We start from the raw sequence: 24,558 nt of genomic DNA, 5'->3' as shown, positions 1-24,558 counted from the left end.
ATATATATGTTTATAAATAAATATATAAATAAATATAAATAAGTGGTCAGCCCAATAAATAAATAAGTGTGCCATTTCAAGTATGTTATGTAAATGGAATCATACCATATGTAACTTTTTGGGAGTAGATTTTTTTGGTCAGTGTTTTTCCCTGGGTGTTCCTCAGGTGCTCGTGTATCTGTGTTTCCTTCTCTTTACTGTGTGGGTGACCCTAAGTTTGACTATTCACGTGCTAAAGGACCTTGGGGTTGTTTCAAGTTTTTGCAGACAGTGAATAATGCCATGAACTTGGGTACAGGTTTTGCATAACTGTAGACTTTCATTTCTCTGGGATAACTGCCTAGTCTATATTTTTTACTGTTAAATTATGATGTCCTGCTACCTTTGTCTACCCTGAAGGTTCTTCATGGACTCAACACAGTATTTAAAAAACAAGCCCACTGGTATTAACAAAACAACTTTATTGTTGTACCTTAACATTTACTTGTATGCCATTTGCATTTATATATTCCAATTGAAAATATCTATAACCATATATAAAGATACTGTAAAGTTAACTTATTTGACATCTCCCTTTTGTTTTTCAAGTGATGGCCAAAAAATGAGCAAACGAAAAAAGAATTATCCAGATCCACTTTCAATCATCCATAAATATGGTGCTGATGCCCTCAGGTATAAACCGGTGCTCTCCCTTGTGTGTATTTGTCATTTCTTATGTAAGCACCTCTCACCTCTCATTCTGTTAATCATATTCCTTACATTTGGTTTATAATTAGCTTTTTAAAATGTATCTCTGTTTTAGGAGGAGTTAAATTTGTATGGTGTTGACTTAAACCCCCTTCCCCTACCCAAAGTGTTTTATTGAATAATAATGACATTTTCAAATCTAGAAATCCTTTAGAGGACAAGGACCTCTGCCTAATTTTTCCTGTCTTGTTGGTGTTACATCATTTATTTCTATTTTCTACTTTTCAAAAGAGTCATATGAGGTATGTTTATACTAGAGCAAGTAAAAATTAATATTGAAAACCTTTTAGAGAACGTGAGCTGCTGCTTGAAATAGTCATAGTCATGAACATTAAATGTTCAGGTTAAAAGCCTCTCTGTCCTGGCTCCTGGTGAGCCCCTCGTGCCTGGATGTGTCCTGGCTGCTTCCTCTTGGTTCTGCCATACCCACCACCGATGGCCTGAGCTGAGACCAGCACAGGGCATTTCTCTAGGTTGGTCCAGTGCCACATTTTGTTGTGGGGGCTACATCTCCTTTTATAATTTGCTGAGTCTATTATATGTAAAAGTAAGAGCTTTGTTAGTTTCATATAGACCATGAGAAGACTACTCATAATTACCCCCTTTTTAGAAGAAATGATCATTTTGGTGTTACCCTAGCAAAATGTCACATAATAATTGGTAGCATCTACATTCCTTTTTTGTGTAAATTTTATTTCCAGATTGTATCTGATTAACTCCCCTGTGGTAAGAGCAGAAAACCTCCGCTTTAAAGAGGAAGGTGTGCGTGATGTCCTGAAAGATGTGCTACTCCCTTGGTACAATGCCTATCGCTTCTTCATCCAGAACATCCTAAGACTGCAGAAGGTGTGGACCAAAGTGCTGTGGTTTGAGCTGGAAGTGGGCCAAGGTGTCTTCCCAGCTATGTTGAGCTGGGTTTGCTCAAGCCCTATGGGTGGAAGCTCAGAGACACTTGGGAATCCATAGGTGAAGGTATCTGGGGTCCTTGCTGAGCTAGGAGCATGGGTTGGAGCTAAGCCGTATGGGCAGGCTCACCTATACAGACACAGGAGCCTCACCTGTAGAAGAGTTGCATTTGGTATACATGTAGCCACTTCCCCACCCCTCATGGAACCAGTAGGGGTGGCATGGTGGAGCCAGTGAAGAGTCAGCTACTGTCTGAGATTGAATATCCAGTAAAGGCTGCTGCAAATGGGTGGTCAGAGAAGGCCTTTTGATGGGGGTTAAGGCTCTATACATAAGAGAAATTCTCATTGGGTTGTTAGGATTTAGAGTAATGATTGTGATGTATTAGAAAGTTTCATCAGGCATTCTCTAAGAAGCCACCTCCCCTGCCCCAGTGACTGCCCTTGGGCCAGCAGGCTCCATTACGCATGTGCCTGTCTGCGCTTTTAGTACTCCATGTGGGGTCAGGGCCCAGATACCGTTCACCTTTTTACCTCAAGCACCTTACAGGTAGAATTGCTTAGTAAATTACTGTCAACTAAATATGTAATGTTATTCTTCCCTGAGAAACTGGTTGGAAAGCCGAGCTTTGAACATCACACTCCAGTAGTCGGATCACTTGCTTCCTGCTGCCCCTCGCTTGTCTAGATCTGCTAATGAACCTTCTGGGAGGGATTTTTCCCGGTGGCTTGAGAAAAGCAGTCACCTTCCCAAGACCCCTAGTGTTCCTGGCTTTTCATTTCTACCACCTCTTTGGGCCAACAGTCCACTTTGCAGGCCACCTGCTGGTCTGGAACCTCATCTGGGCATGGCAGCAAGACATCAGCTCCACCCTCAGGCGCTTAAATCAGGGCAAGGATCAGCATGGCCATTCTATCGCCACTGGTGATGCTGTGTGAGTAGGTGTAGGTGAGGTGGGCCTTCAGGATTGAGGAAGATTTTTCAAAGGAAAAAGAATGGGTGAAATAGAGCATTCTAGGTAAAATGACTAATATAAGCTGAGACACTACCGTGTTTTTCGGACCATAATACGCACCTAGGTTATAGAGGAAGAAAATAGGAAAAAAAATATTTTGAAGCAAAAAATGTGATAAAATATATAATAACATAAATAACATAATATTTCACCAACGTAAATGTAAACAGAACTCAACAGCAGCATTAACAACCGTTATTCCTCCCAAATGGGGGAGGGATGTGTCTTATAGTCCGAAAAATGTGTAATTCCTAGGGCTCATTTTCAATTTATAGTCATTTATCTAGAGATTGCCAGTTTTTCTGTCCTTCCTTTTTCAAGTTTAAAGTAACTAAAGCCCATACTGACAAGATTTTGGAGTACTTCTCAATTCATAATCATTGGTGCAGAGGAATAATTTTTTTCCCAAAAATTCCCCTTACTTCACTCAAAAATGGAATTCACTAATTGAGGACCTAATGTCCCAAATGTAGAGCTTATTCTGAAAATATTACTGAGAATTAGAACTGCAGATTGCCAGTAGGTCTGGATTTTTGGAGGGGAGGGCAGGATGTGGCTATTAATTTTGGTTTTAGTGCTTTCAAGTGTTTGTTTCTTGATATGAATTTCCCCCAAGCCTGCAGAATGTTACAACAATTGTCAATTCCTAGGAGGAGAAAATGGAATTCCTCTACAATGAGAACATGGTTAAAAAAAGTGCCAACATCACAGACCGATGGGTCCTGTCCTTCATGCAGTCACTCATTGCATTCTTTGAGACCGAAATGGCAGGTGCGTCTTTTCTTTAGCTTTCCTCCCAGGACTAAAGACTCTTCTGTATGATTGCCCTTTAGATACTGTGTTTTATATATAAACATAGAGTAGATTTTGTAGAAATTTGTAGAAATTTTAAGAGATACTGAAGAGGCAAAGCAGTAGATAAATACTTGTTTCTTTTAACACTCAAATATAATTTTGTTAAGACTTGTTAGTTGTAGAGAGGTGCTGGTCCAAGGCCCAGGTAATTGTCTCAGGGGATGTCGAGGGACCTTATCTCTCCACCAGCACTAGATGGGCCCATGGAATTATAGGCTTCAGTGTTGGGTGGTTCCACTACCTTTTCCCTGGCAGAACGTTGCCTGGTCTATGAACCTCAATTTTTTTCTGTGAAAAATACTTTGCCAGAGTTATTATAAGGCTCAAATAGAGATCATATACATATGTGTGTGGCTCAAATAGAGATCATGTACACGTAGCTGACAGATAACAGGCACTCAAAAAGTAGTACTTGTTGATAGTTCATTTTCTATTTATTTTCAGGTCTGCTTTATTAAATAAGTAGTTCTTGAACAGTCTAGAAAAATTAGGAAATACAGAAAAGCAATAATGAAGCAGACATTTCTCTATATTTCTGTTTCTTAACAACATGAATTGGGTTTTATATAGAGGTTGGGAAGGTAGGTTATGATGGTTTTCTCAAAGTTAGAGATAGAATAATCATAAGTCAGGGAGAAATTTTCCAGAAATTACTGACTAGGATACCTGAGATGGGGATTTCTTTTTCACACCCTAGCAAATTTGACCTGCCTCCCTCAGCACCTTGTGGTTGCCAGGTGCTGCTGTGCAGGTGCAGTACTCAACAGGGGCAGAGCCAACCTTTGTTGCTGACACAGATCTGCCTTTCCTCCACTGGAATAGGTGTCTCTACACTTGGAACAACAGGAGAGTTATTCCAGGAATTTCCATGTGTTTATCAGTCATCCTGAAGGACTGTATCTACCCCCTTATACATACGTAATTAGGATCATATGACTGTCAAGCTTTTGGAGATATTGTGGGTTCAGTTCCAGGCTACTACAATAAAATAGATAATCAATAAAGAGAATATTACAATAAAGTGAGCCACATGAATTTTTTTTTTTTTTTACAATTCCACTCTTAGCTGTTTTATTTAATTAAAATCAATCTAGTTTAATGCAACAGCCATGGCAACTGCAATATTTTGTACAATTGCACTTTGACAAGTAGAATGTAAGTAATATTATTTTATTTTATTTATTTTTATTTTTTATTTTTTTATTTTAATCGTTGTTCAAGTAGTTTTCTCCCCCCTACTCCCATTCCAGCCCACCCACCCAACCCTCCCCCCTTCCCCCCATTACCCCCCACCCCTAGTTTTTGTCCATGTGTCCTCCAAACTTGTTCCTGCAATCCCTACCCATTCCCCCCTGAAATTCCCTCTTCTCTCCCCCCCTGGCCACTGCCAGACTATCCCCCATCCCAGTGTCTTTGGTTATATTTTGCTAGTTTTGTTTTGTTTTGTTTTGTTTTGTTGTTTAGATTCCTGTTAAAGGTGATATCATGTGGTATTTGTCTTTCACTGCCTGGCTTGTTTCACTTAGCATAATGCTTTCCAGCTCCATCCATGCTGTTGCAAAGGGTAGGAGCTCCTTCTTTCTTTCTGCTGCATAGAATTCCATTGTGTAAATGTACCATAGTTTTTTGATCCATTCATTTACTGATGGGCATCTAGGTTGCTTCCAGCACCTAGCTATTGTAAATTGTGCTGCTATGAACATCGGGGTGCAAAGGTTCTTTTGTATTGGTGTTTTAGTGTTCTTAGGATAGAGTCCCAGCAATGGAATTGCTGGGTCAAAAGGCAGATCCATTTTTAGTTTTCTGAGGAAGTTCCAAACTGCCACATGAATTTTTTGGTTTCACAGTGGGTATAGGTGTTATGTTTACACTAAGTCTGCAAAAGCATTGTGTCTGAAACAACGTGCATACATATGTTTACCTGTCATCTGAGCCTTCGCTAGTCTTTTTGCTGGTGAAGGTATTTTCCTCAATCTTGATGTCTGCTCACTGATCACAGTGATGGTTGCTGAAGGTTTTGGTGGCTGTGGCAGTTCCTTAAAATTAGACAATAATGAAGTTTGGTGCATCAGTTGACCCTTCCTTTCACATACAGTGATACTGTGTGATAGTATTTTATACCCTCAGTAGAACTCTTTCAAAATTGGAGTCAATCTCAAATCCTGCTGCTATTTTATCAAATAAGTTTGTTTAATAGTCTAAATCCTTTGTTGTCATTTCAGCAGTCTTCACAGCATCTTCACCAGGAGTAGTTATGTGACTCTTCTTTCATTTGAATACTTACAGGCCATTGTGGGTTTATTAATTAGCCTAATTTCAGTGTCGCTGTGTCTTAGGAAATAAGGAGGCCTGAGGAGTGGAAGAGAAATCGGGGAATGGTCAGTCAGTAGAGCAGTTGGAACACTAATTTATCAATTAAGTTTATAATCTTGTTGTTATGATTCATGATAACCCTAAAGCAATTATAATAGTAACATCAAAGATCATAGATCACATTACAAGTATAGTAACGAAAAAGTTTGAAATACTGCAACAGTTACCAAAATGAAACAAAAACCCAATGAGCAAATGATGTTGGGAAAATGGTGCTAGTAGACTTGCGAGGTTGCCAGAAATCTTCAATTTGTAAAAGAAAAAAAAAAATCAAAAGAACAAAAAGCACCAAATATCTTTGAAGCACAATAAAGTAAAGTACAATAAAATGAGTTATCCTTGTTTTTCCCCTTAGAAAGCCTGTTCTGTTTTATTCATAGCTCTTGCTAAGTTTCTCAGTTGCAGCATGAAGGGTTGTTTGGGCTGGGTGGTTCTTTGTGGTGTGGCTGGGCTGTATGTTGTACAAGACTGAGCAGCAAGCATTTCTCATTCCCTTTGCCAGGTGTCAGGAGCACACACCTCCTCAGTTGTGACAGCCAGAATGTCTCTCCAGACATTGCCAGTGTCCCTTGTGGGACAAAGTTGCTCTGGTGGAAAGACATTGACCCATGTTATATCTCTTAACATCTCATTAGACGTTTTTGTGTCAGTCTTAGTTGAGGTACAGAGCAGCACAGTAAAGTAAGTTGGACTTTTGTGGTGCTGTAGCTTTGCATAGCTCCTGGGAAACAGCTTTCTGGATTCATATGATGGGCAGTATTGGCCTCTGAGCCACACATACGGGGTTTACATTTTCCTTACGTACAGGAGCTCACAGGATGGTGTGTGTGCGCACCTAGACCTTTGATGATCATACTGTATGTCCTCAGTAAATGAGCCATTGTGATTGTTTCACTTGGGTTCTTTCTGTCCTTAACAAGCTTTGCCTCTCTTAGATGACAGGGTGACTTGTTCTTATGTCCATCCTTTCCTCAACTACCCCAAATGCTTAGTATATTCTTGCAACCTGATTGATTGGTCTTACTTTTAGCCTATAGGCTCTATACTGTGGTGCCTCGCCTGGTCAAGTTTGTCGATATTCTCACCAATTGGTATGTCAGAATGAACCGCCGAAGATTAAAGGTAAGTCTAGACTGTTCTTTAGAACATCAAAATGTCTAGGAAGTCTGAAAATACATACAGCCCAGTGCTCTCAGTTTTTTGTTGCGGACCCCCACTCATGGGGTCCATAGCATTGTAGCTGAAACAAAGGAAATTCACACAGACTACCGAATCCTGTGGAAGAAAAGGGCAAGCTGCTTCTCTCTCAAGAGGAGCAAAAGCCTCACCTCTTGCTCCAGTGAGTTTTTATTGTCTTACTGGGCACAATACAAGAAGGTCCTCATTAACTATGCACAGGGTCACTTTAGATGGTTACCTCATACAGAAAACAAAGGAGAGAATGGGGGTAAACACATCACAGAAGAGGGATATTTGCAAATGAAAAGGCACAGTGGTTGAACCGGTTACACTAGTCCTTGGAAGGTTTAGCATGGTTTTTAGGAGGTTATTTTGAAGTAAATGTTTGCCACTGGTGGCTAGGCCCATGCCATGCAGGATGGTCTACTACAGTTTTTTAAACAGTCTTTTTTTTTTCTTATATTGAGTATTAGCTATATTTATCACCATTTGATGGATGAGGACCTGTAAGTTTTAAAAGTCATGGAGCGTGTTTTCACAACACAATTAAGGACTTGTCATATTGGAAGAAATCTCAAGGCTATGTAGGAATATTCTGAACAATACTCTTAGAACGCAAAATAAAGTGATGTAAATGTTCTTCTACTTTTTTAAAATGTATTCTATTGATTTTGCTATTACAGTTGTCCCATTTTTTTCCTCACAGTTATTCCCCTTCAACTAGCACGCCCCTCCCACCAGCATACCCCCCCCTTAGTTCATGTCCATGGCTCATACATATAAGTTCTTTGGTTTCTTCATTTCCCATACTATTCTTAACCTTCCCCTGTGTATTTTGTACCTACCAGTTATGCTTATAACCTGTAACTTTTCCTACATTCTCCCCCTTGACCCTCCCTACTGATAACCCTCCATGTGATCTCCATTTCTGTGATTCTGTGCCTGTTCTAGTTGTTTGCTTAGTTAGTTTTTGTTTTTATTTTTAGGTTCAGTTACTAATAGTTGTGAGTTTGTTGTCATTTTTCTGTTCATAGTTTTGCACATCATCTTTTTCTTAGGTAAGTCCCTTTTACATTTCATATAATAAGGTCTTGGTGATGCTGATGATAACTTGGTGATGCTGATGATAACTTGCTTGGTGATAACTCCTTTAACTGGACCTTACCTGGGAAGCACTTTATCTGCCTCTTCACTCTAAATGATAGCTTTGCTGGATAGAGTCATCTTGGATGTAGGTCCTTGCCTTTCATGTCTTCTAATACTTCTTTCCAGCCCCTTCTTGCCTGCAAGATTTCTTTAGAGAAATCTGTTGATAGTCTTTTGGGGACTCCTTAACTGTTTCCCTTTCCCTTGCTGCTTTTAAGATGTTCTCCTTCTCTTTAATCTTGGGTAATGTAATTATGATGTGCCTTGGTGTGTGCTTCCTGGGTCCAACTTCTTGGGGACTCTCTGACCTTCCTGGAAGTCTATTTCCTTTGCCAGATTGGGGAGTAGCCTTCATCATGTTTTCAGCTAAGTTTTCCATTTCTTGCTCTTCCTCTTCTCCTTCTGGCACTCCTACAATTCAAATGTTGGAACGTTTAAAATTGTCCCTGAGGTTCCTAAGCCTCTCCTCATTTTTTTTTGAATTCTTGTTTCTTCATTCTTTTCTGGTCATATGTTTTATGTTTTTTTCTTCCTTCTGCTCCAAATCGTTCATTTGAGTCCAGTTTCCTTCCTGTCACTGTTGGTTCCCTGTACAGTTTCCTTTATTTCACTTTTCATGGACTTCACTTTTTCCTCTATTTTGTGACCATACTCAACCATTTCTGTGATTACCAGTGTTTTGAACTCTGCATCTGATAGGTTGGCGATATCTCTTCATCACTTAGTTGTATTTTTGGAGCTTTGATCTGTTCTTCCATTAGGGCCACATTTTTGTCTCATTGCACCTGTTAAGTAGCAAAGAGCGGAGTCTTGGGTATTTGCGAGGGTAGAGCAGCCCACATTGCTGCTGCTTGTCGCTGTATGTAGGGGAGGGTCAGAGAGGAAACAATGCTGCTTGCTAGGCTCTGCTCTCTACTGGCTTTCAGTCACTTCCTCTGCTACACACAAGCAAATGGGCCCTTCTGGTGCCGATTCTCAGGCGGGTGGGTTTGTGTACCTTCTGGGACCCTTTGGGTCTCTCCAACAAACTCTCATGTGAGGCTGGGAGTTTTTCCTCCCACCTCAACCCCTACAGGTTTTTTCAGTCAGAGGTTTTGAGGCTCTGTTTCCCTGCTCTGGAACCCTGGGTTGTGTGGCCTGTCTCACTCCCCAGTTGTTCCACCCAGTCTGCCAGCCACTGTCTCACCTGCCTGGTCCTCCATCCACTGCCTTGCTGCTAGCCCCCTGTTCCTCCCATGAGTCTGGATGAATGTTTCTTCTTCAACTCCTTGGGTGTCAGACTTCCATGAAGTTTGATTTTCTGGCAGGTCTGGTTATTTATTGTTTTTAAATTTAATGTTGTTCTTTTTGTTGTGCTAGGAGGCAGTATATATCTACCTATTCCTCCATCTTGGCCAGAAGTCTAAAATTATGTAAATGTTTTCAAATTTTATATATGACTGTGATCTCCAGGGTGGCTTCTACCTTTAAAGGGTCAGTTATTTATTGACAAAACTCTTCTTTGAGCCTGTTGGGGATTTACAATGAGTAATGAATGGGTACTGTCTCAAGACTTAAGCCATGCATAAACAGTAACTGTACAAGACAGGAAGTGAGGGTCACTCTTACTGAAGGTCAGTCAGAGGCGCCCATGAGTTTTGCCTTTATGTGTGTTAATGGCAAAAGCCCATAACAGAACAATAATTCATTTTTGTTAAAATATACACACATATACACATATGCATGTACATATACACAGTCTACAAGGATATGCGATAAAATGTTTACAGTAGTTTTTTCTGGGTAACTTATTTATGGTTAAGTTTTTTTAAAATAATCTTTTGTTTTTTTCTATAATGAATCAATATAACTATTTAAATACATGGTGTACACATTTTTAATAAATAAGGAATGTTACCTAAAAGTTCTTTAAATTTTGTATTGGCAACTACTTCTGTCTATTGTGTGGGGACCCCACTATCAGCCTGCCGATTCTGTTGTTCATCTTTACCTCACAGTTACAGAGCCATTCTCCATCAGCTTAGCCAGCCACAGAGGTAGGAGTGAGTAGGGGGCCCCATCTTGGCTCTCTGCACTGACCCCAGATCTATGTGGTTGTGGTCATTTCTCCTGGCTCTGTCTGTCATGTCAGTACACTATGGGCTCTCTTTGGATTACCTGTTTTTAATAAATTTACTTGGTTTTAACATTTCAGTGTGTTTCTTTTTTATTCACTAGGGTGAAAATGGGACAGAGGATTGTGTTATGGCCCTGGAGACCTTGTTTAGTGTTTTATTTTCTCTGTGCAGACTTATGGTAAGATGCTGCGCCCCATTCTAAAACTCTAGCCCTATGGACTCTTTGCAGTACCCTGTTGCTTCAGAGTCTCCTTTCTCTATCTATTTTGTAATTGTTATACCAGAAATAGAAATCAAGTTTTACAACTTAAATCTCTAGTTCATATTTAGAAATTTTATTAGCTTACATGTGTCAAGCATGGAACATTAGTTTCAAAAGGTAGATTTTTTTTTTCTTTTCATTGCTGACAGTACATTTCTGGTCATGGTTCTTGCATCTAGATTGAATTGCCACAATTCCCTTGAATATCATTCCTCATCTTAATGGGGATTCCTCTACCAATTTCTGCTAGTCTATTATAAATTATAAGCTTCCTTCTGTATATTTCCTAAACATATACAGAATGAGAACCTGCTTTGTATCAGGTCCTGTGCCTGATTTAACATAACTGTCCTCACTTTTTTTTTCTTCAAAGATTGTATTTATTTATTTTTAAAGAGAGGAGAAGGGGAGGGATAAAGGGAGGGAGGCAAACATCAATGTGTGGCTGCTCCTTTCACAGCCCCTGTTGGGGACCTGGCCAGCAACCCAGGCATGTGCCCTGACTGGGAATTGAACTAGCAACCTTTTGGTTTGCAGGCCAGCGCTGAATTCACTGAGCCACACCAGCCAGGGCCTCACTGATTTTTATTCTGTAAAGCAGGTTGTGTTCCCCTTGTACAAATGAGGTTTCTGAGTTTTGGGGACATTGAGTTTTTTTTATAATGACTTTGCTGGTATGTGGTCAGTGACTGTTTTGTTTGTTTGTTTGTTTGGTTGATTTTTTGTTTTGGGGGGGTTTTTGTTTTTGTTTCTTTTTTATTTACTTAGATGATGTTGGTTAATAAAATCATATAGGTTGTAAGTGTATGGTTCTATGACACATCATCTCTGTATTGCATTGTGTGCCTGCCATCCAAAGTCAATTTTCTATCTCCAGGTATTTGACACCTTTTAAACTCTACTACCCTTTCCACCCTCGTTCCCTAGTAACAACCATACTGTTGTCTGTGTATGTGAGTTTTTGTTTTTCATGTTCATTCATTTGCTGTTTACAGTTTTATATCCCACGTATGAGTGAAAGCATATGGTTCTAGCTTTTTCTGTCTGACTTATTTTGCTTTGCATGATGTTCTCATGATTCATTCATGGTGTCACAAGTTGCAGTATTTCATTTTTTCTTATGGCTAATTAATATTTCATTGTATATATGTAGCACATCATCTGTATTCATCTATCTATTGAAGAACACTTTAGTGGTTTCCATGATTTGTCCACTGAATAATGCAGTGACGAAAACATGGGCATATATGTCTTTGGGAATAAATGTTTTCAAATTTTTCAGGTAGATAGCAAGAAGAGGAGTTGATGGGTCCTATTGTAACCCTATTCTTAATTTTTAAAGGAACATCCATGCTGTTTTTCATCATAGCTATACTAGTTTACATTCCTACCATCAGGGAGTGAGGGTTCCTTTTTCTTCACAACCTCTTCTGAACTTGTTGTCACTTGTCTTGGTGATAATAGCTATTCTAACAGCTATAAGGTGGTATCTCATTGTAGTTTTGATCTGCATCTCCCTAATAACTAGTGAAGTCAAGTATCTTTTCATATATCTGTTGGCCATTTGTGGTCTTGGGAGAAGTATCTGTTGAGGTTTTTGGTTTTTTTAAATGTAAGGTTTTGTTTCTTATTGTTTTATTTATTTTTAGATGAAAAAAGAGAGAGAAAGAGGGAGAGAAACATCAAATGTGTGGTTACCTCTTGCAGGCCCCCAACTAGGAACCTGGCTTACAACCCAGGCATGTGCCCTGACTGGGATGAGAACTGAACTGATGACCCTTTGGTTCACAGGCCAGCACTCAATCCACTGAGCTACATCGGCCAGGGTCATATTTGTTTATTGTTTCTAATAATTTTTGGTGGAGCCTTTAGGTTTTTCTATGGAAAGAATCATGTCCTCTGAAAAAGACACATTTGAAAGCTCCTTCATTCCCAATTTGGATGTTTTTTATTTCTTTATCTTGCCTGATTTGTCCTGGCTATGACTTATATAGTACTGTGTTGAGTAAGAATGAGGAGAGTGGACATCCTTGTCTAGTTCCTAATCTTAGAGGAAAAGCTTTCAGTTTTTCACCATTGAGTATGTTAACTGAGGATTTGTCATATATGGCCTTTATTATGTTGAGGTAACTTTTCTTCTATATCCATTTTATTGAGTGTTTTAATTATAAGTGGATGTTGTTTCTTATCAAGTGCTTTTTCTCATCTATTAATAAGGTCACATGATTTTTATCCTTTATTTGGTTAATGTGGTACATTCCATTGATCAATATGCATATGTTGAGCCATCCCTGTTCCCTTGAAATGAACCCCAAGTTGATTGTGATGTATTGTTGTGTTTGATTTGATAGTATTCATTTAGGATTTTTGCGTCTGTATTCATCAGAGATATTGGTATGTGGTTTTCTTTTTTTCTTTTATCTGTGTTGAGTTTTGGTAGCAGGGCTGTGGCCTCATATGTATGGAAGTATTGTCTCTTCAGTTTTTTGGAAAGGTTTTTTAAGTGTAAGTGTCAGATCTTTGAACGTTTGGTAGAATTGACTAATGAAGCCATCTGGTCCTATACTTCTGTTTTTTAGGAGGTTTTTTTTGTTGTTGTTTATCTTATCTTTTGTTTACATATTATATTTTTAGTGGGAGGGAGAGCAAGGGAGAGAGGGGTGAGAAACATCAATGTTAGAGAGAAACGTTGATCGGTTGCCTCTCATACTCACCCCGACCTGGGACCAAACCCACAACCAGGCATATGCCCTTACTGGGAGTCAAACCAATGTTCTTGTGCTTTGTGGGACAATGTGCAACTGAGCCACACTGGTCAGGGCTTAGGAGGTTTTTGATGGTTGTTTCAATTTTCTCATTCCTATTCAGTCTTTTAGATTTTCTAGTTCTTTGTGATTCAGTCTAGGAAGGTTATATATTTCTGAAAGTTACCTGTTTTTCCTCGATTATTGAATTTGGTGGCCTATAGTCTTTTAGAGTATTTTGTAGTTATCCTTTGTATTTTGGTCTTGGTGGTAACTTCTTCCCTTTCATTTCTCATTTTTTAACTCCTTTGTGTGTGTGTGTGTGTGTGTGTGTGTGTGTGTGAGTGAGTCTAGCCATGGGTTTGTCAATTTAATTAATCTTTTCAAAGTACCAGCTCTTTGTTATATTAATTTTTGTATAGTTTTTTTTGTTCTTTCATTCAATTCTACTCTCATTTTTACTATTTCCTTCTGCTGACTTTAGGCTGTCTTTTTCTTCTTTTTCTAGTTCTTTAAGATTAGTGGTAGGTTTTCTTATGATTTTTCTTTTTTCTTGAGATAAGCCAGTGACTCTTACTTTTATGCAGAAATCTTTCAGGATCCTTTGGGTCCTCACTGTACCCTTCTTTTGCTCCACAGGAAAGTTCCTTTCGCCAAGTTGAAAATGAGGTCATTTCTCTTGTAGGGCATGTTTAGTCACCTCATGTCCACTTCTGTCCATATATCTTTGTATTTTTAAAATGTTTAGTTCTCATTTTCCCCTCTGAGGTCAGTTAATGATGGCTGCATGTGAGTGACATGATGTCCTCTGTCCTTGTATAGGCCCCCTATACACCTTTTCTTACTGAATTGATGTACCAGAATCTTAAGATGCTGATTGACCCCGTTTCTGTCCAGGACAAGGATACATGCAGCATCCACTACCTCATGCTGCCCCGTGTTCGGTAAGAATCAAATACATGTAAGTCTCACTGGGCCATGGGAAGGGAAGTTGCCAGACATGCACTGGTGTGAGGGCTCTAGTTGCTTTGTGTCCAGGCTCTCACCAGAGCCTCTCCTCAGGTTGTAGATGTGGGGGTAGGAGTGGGGATGCTCAGTGTGGAACCACCTGTAGTGCTGCATGCTTCCGCATATCCGAGGTGTGAGCACATCTGTTGGAGTCGCCTTGGGGAACTGCTGGGTGTAGTGAGCAGGAGGCTCAGGCTTACTGCCTGCTCCTTGCAATATTCTCAAGGGCAGCTCATGTTGTCCTTCCCCAGGTGCTTCACTGGGAGGCCTCACCACACCATCATATCTTTAACCTGACCATCTATCTTCCTTACTTAAGCATGCCGGGTATTTAGGATTTTTTTTCTTTTAAATCTAATGTCTTTTACATCCCTACCTATCCTAATTAGAGAGGAACTGATTGACAAGAAAATCGAGAGTGCAGTCTCTAGAATGCAGTCTGTCATTGAACTTGGGCGAGTGATTCGAGACCGCAAAACTATTCCAATAAAGGTTTGAGATTTTATTTATTTTACATTGCACAGTCCTAAATGTGTATGTCTGAGTATTAGTATAGAGAACTTCCAACAATGGTACAAATTTTCATTTGCTTCTATACTAAGGGTGTGAATGACTCAGTACTGGTTGAGCTTAATTTTGAGACTTGGAACTTGACATTCAGATAAAATATTTAATGTTCCATATTTTCTGCAGTTTTGAGGATTGGCTGCTTAGTGAACTCTTTGTCTTTTCCTCCTAGTATCCTTTGAAAGAAATTGTGGTTATACATCATGATCTGGAAGCTCTTAATGATATCAGGTCTTTGGAGAAGTATATCATTGAGGTAAGGTAGATGACTTATTTCTTTGGGTCTAAGCAGGATTCTTTTCTTGAGAAGATTATTTCAAGTAGGACACTTCAAAGAACTACACTTCAAGTATATAATTTATCCTTTTTATTGTGTGCATGTTTATATACATAAATTTAATTATCCATGAAATTTTACTCTCAGAATCATCAAGAATTTTTGCAGTTATTAGAATTCTTTAAAAGTGATTTCAAGATCAGAGTTTCCTTAACTTAGTTGGATTATTATACCTTCATGCACTTCTCTTCTTCATAGTACTTTGTGATTAACAAAAAACTTTGTTCCTTCAAATTGTATAAGTAACAAGTGAACACATTGATTGTGAACAGTTAAGCACTAGCATAGAGTAAAAGGTGAGTCTCTTCTATTCCATTCACCCTATGGAATCTCAACCCCTCCTAGGGAATGTTCCCTAGGTTAGCTCCTGCAAGGGTTGTTTCTAGCATTTTAGACATATATACACACATCATTGGCTTTGTGCATATAGAGGATTATGTATGCAACTTGCTTTTTTCACTTATAATTTCATAAAGGGTATCTTGTGTTAAAAACATAAAGATCTACTTTATTCTTGTTACAGCTGCATAATGTGCATTTTTTGGCTGAATCATTATTTATTTAATGTCTCTCATGTTGTAGGAAATTTAGCTTTTTCATTACAAACAAAAAGTTTGTGTGTAACTTTGTGTCTGTGTTATATAGTATGGACATTTTATAGATTCCTAAAAGTAAAGATTTGAGGTCAAAAGTTAAACTGTCAGTTGTCCTCCCAAAATGCTTTATTCCATAATGTTTCAAAAATAAATATACCATTTTTATTTTTGCTGGTGATATTTAAATTTATTACTGTAAAAATATTAACTTCTATGTTGGTTTTAAGTGTTTAAGTATTCCAGACAATATTAGAACTAAAGAGTTTTAAATTTTGTAATTAATGATTGTAAATATGGATACAAATAGAATATTTTTGAGTAGAATATCTTAATCACTGTGGAATCACCTAACACAGTTAAGTGTAATGGCAAAAGTAGACACCTCCCTAAAATTTGCTTCAGTCATATATACTGTCCTGTCATCAGTTACTGCTGCATTAGTAATTTTTTTTCAAAGATTGTATTTATTTATTTTTAGAGAGAGGGGAAGGGAACGAGAAAGAGAGGGAGAGAAACATCAATGTGTGCTTGCCTCTCACGAGCCCCCTACTGGGGACCTGGCCCACAACCCACACATGGGCACTGACTGGGAATCAAGCCAGTGACCCTTTGGTTCACAGGCTAACTAACGCTCAATCCACTGAGCTACACCAGCCAGGGCTGCATTAATAATTTTTGACTAGTGTGATGGAGATCTGGAATGTTATGATTAAATGATTCTTCTGGATAGTGAACCTTTAGTTACACTGAAATTGCTTGACCAAAGGTTATCCTTGAGAGATGAAGTTCAGATTCCTAATTCTGTAGTCATTTTTAATTGAGTTATGTTCAGCTTTCTTGACAGATCTAGGCAGGAAAGGTTTTTTATACCATGCAAGGCATTGGTTTTTAGTATTATTTATAGGGTTGTATAACCAGTCACCACAATTTTACATTTTCTTCAGTGCATAAAGAAGCTCTGTATCCTATAATGTTCATGCACCGTTTCCCCTCAGGATTCCACCGTCCCTATCAACCGTGAACCTGTTTTCTGTCTCTGGGTATACCTACCTACTCTCGACATTTCATATGGATAGAATCATATACTATGTAGTCTTTTGTATTAGACATCGTCAACTTTATTCATGTTATAGCATGAACTATTGCTTAATTTCTTTTTTAAAAGTTATATTTTATTGATTATGCTGTTACAGTTGTCCTAACTTTTCCCCTTAGCCACCCTCTATCCAGTACCCCCTATTCCCTCAAGCAGTCCCCACACCATTATTCATGTCCATGGGTCGTGTGTAAGTTACTTGGCTACTCTATTTTCTATACTGCAGTTTACATCCCCAAGGCTATGTTTTAACTACCTATTTGTACTTCTTACTCCCCTCACCTCTAAACGCATTCTCATCCTCCCCACTCCCATCTGTCAACCATCTGGTTACTAACTCCTTTTCTCTTGCTGCTTTCAAGAGTTTCTCTTTATCTTTAAGCTTTGGCCTATTAATTATATGTCTTGGAATGGGCCTCTTTGCATCTATCGTAATTGGGATTCTCCGTGCTTCCCGAAATTGGCATATCTATTTCCTTCACCAATTTAGGGAAGTTTTCTTTCACTATTTTCTCAGAAAGATTTCCAATTACTTGGTCTTTCTCTTCTCCTTCTGACACCCCTCTGATGTGAATGTTGTACTTCTTGAAGCTGTTCCAGAGGCTGTTTATACTGTCCTCACGTTTTTGGATCCTTTTTTCTTCTTGTTCTGTGGTGGTTTTTTTTGCTTCTTTATGTTTCACATCATTGATTTGGTTCTCGGCTTCATTTACTCTACCGTTGTTTCCCTATAAATTCTTCTTTATTTCAATTAGTGTGTCTTTTGTTTCTTACTGGGTCTTTTTTTATGCTACTGAGGTCCTCACTAAGTTCCTTGAGCACCCTTATAACCAGTGTTTTGAACTCTGCATCTGATAGATTGCTTATCTACATTTTGTTTAGCTCTTTTTCTAGAGTTTTGATCTGTTCTTTCACTTGGGCCATGTTTCTTTGTCTTCTCTTTTTGTCAGCGGCCCTGTGTTTGCTTTTATATATTAGGTAGAGCTGCTTTGATGCTGTGTCTTGGCAGTATGGCCTAATGTAGGTGTCCCGTAGGATCCGGTGGCACAGCCTCCCCTGTGACCCAAGCCAGGTACTCAAAGTGTGCCCTCCATGTAGGCTGAGTAAACACGCTTCTTATAGATGAGCCTTGGTTGCTGTTGGCAGATCAATGGTAGGCCAGTAATGTACCCAGGCCAGTCACCTGCAAGGACTGGGTGTGACCACTTACCACCAACCTCTGCTCTGCAGGGAGGATCAGCTGTGCAGGGCAGGGTGGTGGTGCTCCAACGTGATCTGTAGATGTCCACTGGGTCCGGGGTTTCCCAGGTGGTGCAGTCCAGGGTCAGCCCTCACCTGCGTTTTCCCCAGGGCACCCTGACAGAGCTATAAAACAATCTGAGATGGCCACTAGTACTGGGCTTGGAGATTCCCAGGAGAAGCTAAGTTGTGAATCTGGCTGTCACTAAGGCTCAGAAGCCAACTGTTTCTCATTTGATAAGATTTAGGAGGAACAGCCATTCATATGGAAAAGTAGCTTGGGTTGACCTGTAAGTTGGGTGGGGCATAGCCTCTGGAGATCTAAAAGGCTGGTCAAACAATGTTGGCTAGGTTGATGAAGTCTCAAATATGGCACCAGCTTGCATTCACTGTAGGGGGAGGGTTTAGAAAAGGGACAATGGCGTCTGCTCTCCTTCCTGCCAGACACTTCAGTTTCTCCCTGTATTCCACTGGTGCCCTTCAAGCTGCTACCCCAGTACTTGAGCTCAGAGGGAGTGAGTGAGAGTAGGTAAGTCCGTTTGCAGCTTTATTAAGAGGAACTGCTTGGAGCTCCAGGAGTTTTTTCCAGTGACTCAATCCTTGCTGGTTTTTGTAGCTAGAAATTGTAAGGACTTATTTCCTGGCACTGGAATTTCTGGGCTGGGGGGCCTGGTCTGGGTTTGGGACTCCTTACTCCCACGAAATACCAGCTGAATTTTTATCTACATGGGTATGGGACCAGCCTGTTCCTTGACTGCACTCCTCCTACCAGTCTGGATCAATGTGGTTTCTTTAATTCCGAAGTTGTCGGACGTCTATCCAGCTGAATTTCGTGGTTGTCATATTTCCATTCAGCTTGATTTCTTATGTTCCTGTGTGATGGTTGTTCTACATTTTAGTTGTAATTTTGATGTGGTTGTGTGAAGAGGAGAGCCATGTCTGCCTAAATCACCATCTTCACCAGGAGTCAGTGTTTCATTTCTTTATATTGCTAAATGATAGTCCATTTTATAGGCAGACTACATCTTTTATCCATTCACAGTTGAACTACTTTTTATTTATTGTGAATAATGTTACAGGAACATTTGTGTGCAATATTTTTGTTGACACATGTCTTCCTTTTCCTTATTTTCTTTCTATGTTGTCCACCAACCATAGGAATTGAATGTTCGAAAAGTTACACTGTCTACAGATAAAAAAAAGTATGGTGTTCGCCTAAGGGCAGAGCCAGATCACCTGATCCTAGGGAAGCGTCTGAAGGGAGCCTTCAAGGTGGTGATGACATCCATCAAGCAGCTGAGCAGTGAGGAGCTGGAGCAGTTCCAGAAGAGTGGTGGGTGTCGGCCTGATAGGAGTCTGAGCCTAATGAGGCTCTTGACATTTATCTTGACTTTTTCCTTACCAAAAACTCTTCTGTGTATAAAATGTTTATTAGACATAATTCTCATAAGTTAGAAAAACTTAAATAGGCAATAAAAATAATCCCTAACCCATCACACATTCATTTAGTGTAGGTTGAGGGCCTTCTTCCTGCTGATTAATATGTTAGGTGCTGGGGCACTGTTAAAATTCTGATTCATTTTCTTTTGGTTACATATATAGTCATATTATTTCATTACGAAACAGATCACACTATAATTTTAAATTTTGGTTTTCATTCATTTTAACATTTTTTCTTTTGCATTTTTTATTTATGTGTTTCTGTGTGTTAATATTAAAATGCTGTTTCAATAACTGCATAATTTGCCTTCATATGGATACCTGATAATGGTTTTTAATCAGTCTTTTATTGGTGCTTTAGCTTATTTCCATTCTTTTAATATTGGAAGTAATATTTCAGTGAATATTTTCATATAAATATCTTATGAAATTAATTTCTTTGGGATGAATTTCTAGATAGAAATTACTGAAACAGATGGTTGGCCCTTAGGTTATCATTGAATTCTACAAATCCTAATATGGGCCCAGAAAGGAGACCCTCCTGGGAGAGAGCAGAACCCTTGGGGCTCTTTTGCCAGCCAGTGATGTAAAGCAACTGTTAACAAATACTGCTAAGAAAGAAAAGATATGGTGGCTTTTGGAGGCACCAGAATGAACACTGGAAAATATTCAGAAAAAAAGATTAATTATTTTTAAAGAACAAATTTAGCATTGAGGTTTGGAACATTTTGTGAAGGAGAACTGGTTCAGAAATTATCACAGTTTCTCTTAAAATATATAGAATCCATATTTTGGTCTCTTAATTGGGCAAGGCTGGTTTTGTTCACTCAACACATATTGTTTAAAGCCCTTCTATTTGAGTTTCATAAGGCAGCCACTCCTCACCCTCACTTTTTAGAAGATTTATGGAAGTAATCGTAGTTTTGTAAGTGCTCTGAAGCAAATATATAGGGATGTTATGAGAAGATGAGGAAATAGGACTCAACTCTCTCTTAACATCTGCTTTCCATGTGTCCACAAGTTCTCAGCACTGCCTTGATTAGAATACTTGGTCTTATTGCAGCTTGACATTCCGTAGCGGTCCTAGGGCACAAGGTGTCTAATTGGTAGTGCCTCCTCTGAAGTTGAAAATCATAAGCACAGAGGTGACATGAAAAGAGATTTAAAGACTCAAATCAGATGAGTGATTTTGAAAATTGGGGGAAATGTCCCTAAGATTCCTCAGCTTGTTAAATAAAATTTATCTGGCGAACTTATATGAGTTGTTAGCAACTAAAAGTTGAGTACATAACTAATTTCACTTGCTATAATAAATTAATAAAAATTTTTGATCAACCTTTCAGCCACAAATTTGTTTCACCTGGTAGCCAAAATATCAAAAATTCTTGAAATTCGTCTTTTTTGAAACCAAAAGATAATAATTTTTAAAACTGTATTTCCTGAATAGACTTTCTGCCCTGATGGAAAACAAAATCATTTTCAGAACATAGTGACATGACGTGAGAATGGCATCCCAATGCTCAGAGACCAAGAACATCGTTGTTGGTGATTACAGTGGGCTTCCTGAACATGGGGATTTTGCCATCCTGAGCTCTATAAATTCTCTGCCTGTGGTGGACGGGCATGACCCTCAGAGCATCACGCTGTTCACATTATTTCACCTGCACCCTGCTTACATAATAAAACACCATAGTCCTACTCATTGAGTGGTAGGTCTAAGGCCGGTTTGACTCTATAGGCTGCATTTTTCATTACATCATGAAACATGTATTTATGATGGGAATTCATGGCGTTCTGGCACGTGTCTTTGAATCTGGAAGTTTATATACAACTGTAGACATTGGTCAGGAGGACATGATATCTTAAAGCCTCTATAGCTTAGTACTGTGAATGTTTTTTGTTAAAAGGTGGCACATCATACTTAGAGCAGGGCAGCTTGAGTAGGAGAAAGGACTGATTGAGTAACAGTGTCTATTCTCTAATAGGGACCATTGTTGTGGGAGGTCATGAATTACATGAAGAAGATATTCGCCTCATGTACACCTTTGATCAGGCAACAAGTGGAACAGCACAGTTCGAAGCACACTCGGATGCTCAGGTATTGTCTGTTCCCTAGAGCATTTCTTTACCAGAAGATAAGACATACTCTTTTTCCTGAAATGTTGACAGCGTGTCTCAGGGTAAAGCAGTTAATCATTTTAGATTGTCTTAATTAAACTCCTCTGTTACATGCTTCTTACATATTCATTTCTTTAACCAATGCATAAATATACATTTTGTGAGTTTTGTATGTGAGTAATTGTCCCAAGTGTTGGGTCACACTAAAATGAATAGGATGTAATGTAATCTGACCCTTCAAATGATGAGTCAGTTATGGAGACCAGAAAGTAAGCTAATTGTTTTCTGCCTGATAAATTATCTGGTGGAAGTAAGTACTGAGAATAACTCCTTTCTAAAGTGTGGAGTAGAGCCCTGACTGGTATGGCTCAGTGTGTTGGTCGAGTGTTGTCCCTCAAAATAAAAAGTCACTGTTTCAATTCCCAGTCAGGGCATATGCCTGGGTTGCAGGCCAGGTCCCTGTTTGGAGGCGTGCAAGAGACAAGCAATTGATGTTTCTCTCTCACACCAATGTTTCTCTCCCTCTCTTTCCCCCTCCCTTCCCTTCTCTTAAACATTAAGTAATTAAATAAAATCAAAGTGTGGGGTAGAAGTGGGGATGTTTAGGAAGTGTCCTATGAAGAGGGTGTACAAGCAGTTTTGTATTCTGGGGCCAACATGTGATGGAGCGTAGCATCTCTTTTGACTCCTGATCAGACTTTTCTGGGTAGATAGGTTCTAAGATCTCCAGTGTGGGAGTAGTGGGCTTGCTGGAGTCCCTCTGTGCCTAACATGTCAGATTCAGTGGGAGGTGGGGAGTACCTTATCTGAACTGACCAACCTCCTTGGGGCTTACATTAGATGTAGTCTCTGTGTGGTGTGGGCAGACTGGTGTAAGGAGCCAAAGGTGAGGAAGCTACAAAGGAAGGGAAGGAGTACAGGGAGGATGGTAAACACTGAGATGGTACAGTTCTTCCCAGCTCCAGCCAATGTAAGGGAGAGCCTGAAGAAGTGTTCTGCTTGATTTAAGGAAACGTCATTGTGGGCTATGGTGGCACTGCCCTGACTCATCCTCCATTTCCTGTTCTACTTTCTATGCTTTTGTGAAGCTTACCCTCTCTGATTGAGTTCCCTCTAAGGTAAATAGTGATGTTACCTAATTTACTTGTTTATTCCCCTCTAATAGAAGTGAAACATACTATTAGTACATCATCATCACAATCTTCAGAACCTATTGGACAGAAATATAAACAAAGTTGACAGAAGATGGTAATTTAAACTACTGTATTTTCGGACCATAAGATGCACCTAAGTTTTAGAGGAAAAAAATTTTGAAGCAAAAAAATGCGGTAAAATATTTAAAAACATAAATAACAGTATTTCACCAATGTAAATATAAACTGAACTCAACAGCAGCATTTATAACCATTATTCCTCCCAAATTGGGGGTGGGGGGCAAGAGAGTGCCTCTTATAGTCCAAAAAATACAGTAAACTCAAAAAAATACTGTGGTCCATTTTAGAAATTATTTTTTAAATCACACTAGTAAACCAAATGATAAAAAGGGGTCTTGTTTTAAGAAAATAACAGGTTGCCTTTAATCCACTTGTTTGTTATGGATCCATTGTGAAAAGCTGTTTTAAGAACTTTGTGCCCGTTGACAAAAAGTAGAGTTGACAGACTAACAAAAGCTGGTCTCAGGATCCTCAGTGAACAGCAACCTACAGAAGAAAAATGGAAAGTTGCACCTCAAAGGATGAAGCAGTCACTGATTGCAAACAAGAATCCAAACTGTGAAGAAACTAGATTACCTGTGTTCTTGGCTCAGTTTTGTGAATATATACTGCTGCATATTAGACTTCTCAGAATTTAGTTTTAAAAAGCATTTTGCTGGGTTTGAAAGAACATTTTTCCTTAAATGATCTTCATACTATGCTCTGTTTATTCCTCTAGGCTTTGGTTCTCTTAGATGTCACCCCTGACCAGTCATTGATAGATGAAGGAGTGGCTCGGGAAGTCATCAATCGCATCCAGAAACTTCGCAAAAAGGTTTGTCAGATTAAGAGCAAGCTGCTGTTTTGGAATTTTGCTTAAGTTTTGGTTGTTGGGGAGGATGGGAGAGGTAGGCAATATAAACCATAGTAATCAGTTAATGAAAATTAGTTGCTAATGTATAATTCATTCAGATTGTACTCTGCAAGAAGGTTAGGCCACTTTCCCTCTCTGCTTGTTCACTCCCAGGCTGGATGTGGGTACTTAGTTTCTCTGGCTAGGAGCTTTCCACTAGTCTGTGCCCCTTGTCCTCCTTTTTCCACTTTCCTGGGACTTTGACAAAATCATCTTATGACTGGTGCAGAAGGTCATCAGAGATGACAGTGGTGTCTCTGAAGAAGAATAGAGGTTCAGTCCAGTAAGTATGGAAGGGCTTCTAGCTCAGGGGAGAGATTGTTTTGATCTGGTCAGAAGGGGTGTTTTTTATTTGGGAGCTGGGAGCCAGGGCAGGTGGACAGAGACCATTGCCTGCTCCCACCAGGTAAGAGCTATGGAGCTTCTACCCTTAGGGGAGGGCTCCTGCCAGCCCTCATCCTTAGGCCAGGTGTTTGAAATTTGCAGTTCACGTTCTCAGGAGGCTACTTCCTGCATATAAACAGACTGCTTGTGAGCTCTTGTCTCATACTGAGCATTGTGCATGGGTTCTCACTGTTTCACTCCTTTGTTTCAGCGGAGGATTGGGCAGGAGACTGTACCCTGCCATAATGATTCAGCATGGGATTGTCAGCCCTTGTTCAACAGCACCTTACATATTAATTAATGAAGTCTGTCTTTTAAATTTT

At 39.4% G+C, this 24,558-nt stretch overlaps 1 protein-coding gene across 5 annotated transcripts in view; it reads left to right on the top strand.

The window, feature by feature from the left end:
* The window catches only part of IARS1 (isoleucyl-tRNA synthetase 1), a 113,055-nt gene that overhangs the window by 53,627 nt on the left and 34,870 nt on the right, over window positions 1-24,558 (top strand). For all 5 annotated transcript variants that reach the window (XM_028531659.1, XM_028531660.2, XM_036018424.1 and 2 more), the window contains 11 exons: window positions 589-672; window positions 1,449-1,593; window positions 3,319-3,439; window positions 6,927-7,018; window positions 10,439-10,516; window positions 14,167-14,288; window positions 14,742-14,844; window positions 15,092-15,175; window positions 19,346-19,520; window positions 21,613-21,725; window positions 23,678-23,773. In XM_028531659.1, coding sequence (XP_028387460.1) covers window positions 589-672; window positions 1,449-1,593; window positions 3,319-3,439; window positions 6,927-7,018; window positions 10,439-10,516; window positions 14,167-14,288; window positions 14,742-14,844; window positions 15,092-15,175; window positions 19,346-19,520; window positions 21,613-21,725; window positions 23,678-23,773 — 1,213 coding nt within the window. The remainder of the gene's footprint in view (window positions 1-588; window positions 673-1,448; window positions 1,594-3,318; window positions 3,440-6,926; window positions 7,019-10,438; window positions 10,517-14,166; window positions 14,289-14,741; window positions 14,845-15,091; window positions 15,176-19,345; window positions 19,521-21,612; window positions 21,726-23,677; window positions 23,774-24,558) is intronic.

The sequence above is a fragment of the Phyllostomus discolor genome, chromosome 2 (assembly GCF_004126475.2).
Source record: "Phyllostomus discolor isolate MPI-MPIP mPhyDis1 chromosome 2, mPhyDis1.pri.v3, whole genome shotgun sequence".
Taxonomy (NCBI): Eukaryota; Metazoa; Chordata; class Mammalia; order Chiroptera; family Phyllostomidae; genus Phyllostomus; species Phyllostomus discolor.
Note: the sequence above shows the minus strand (reverse complement) of the source record. Positions and strands in the feature narration are given on the sequence as shown.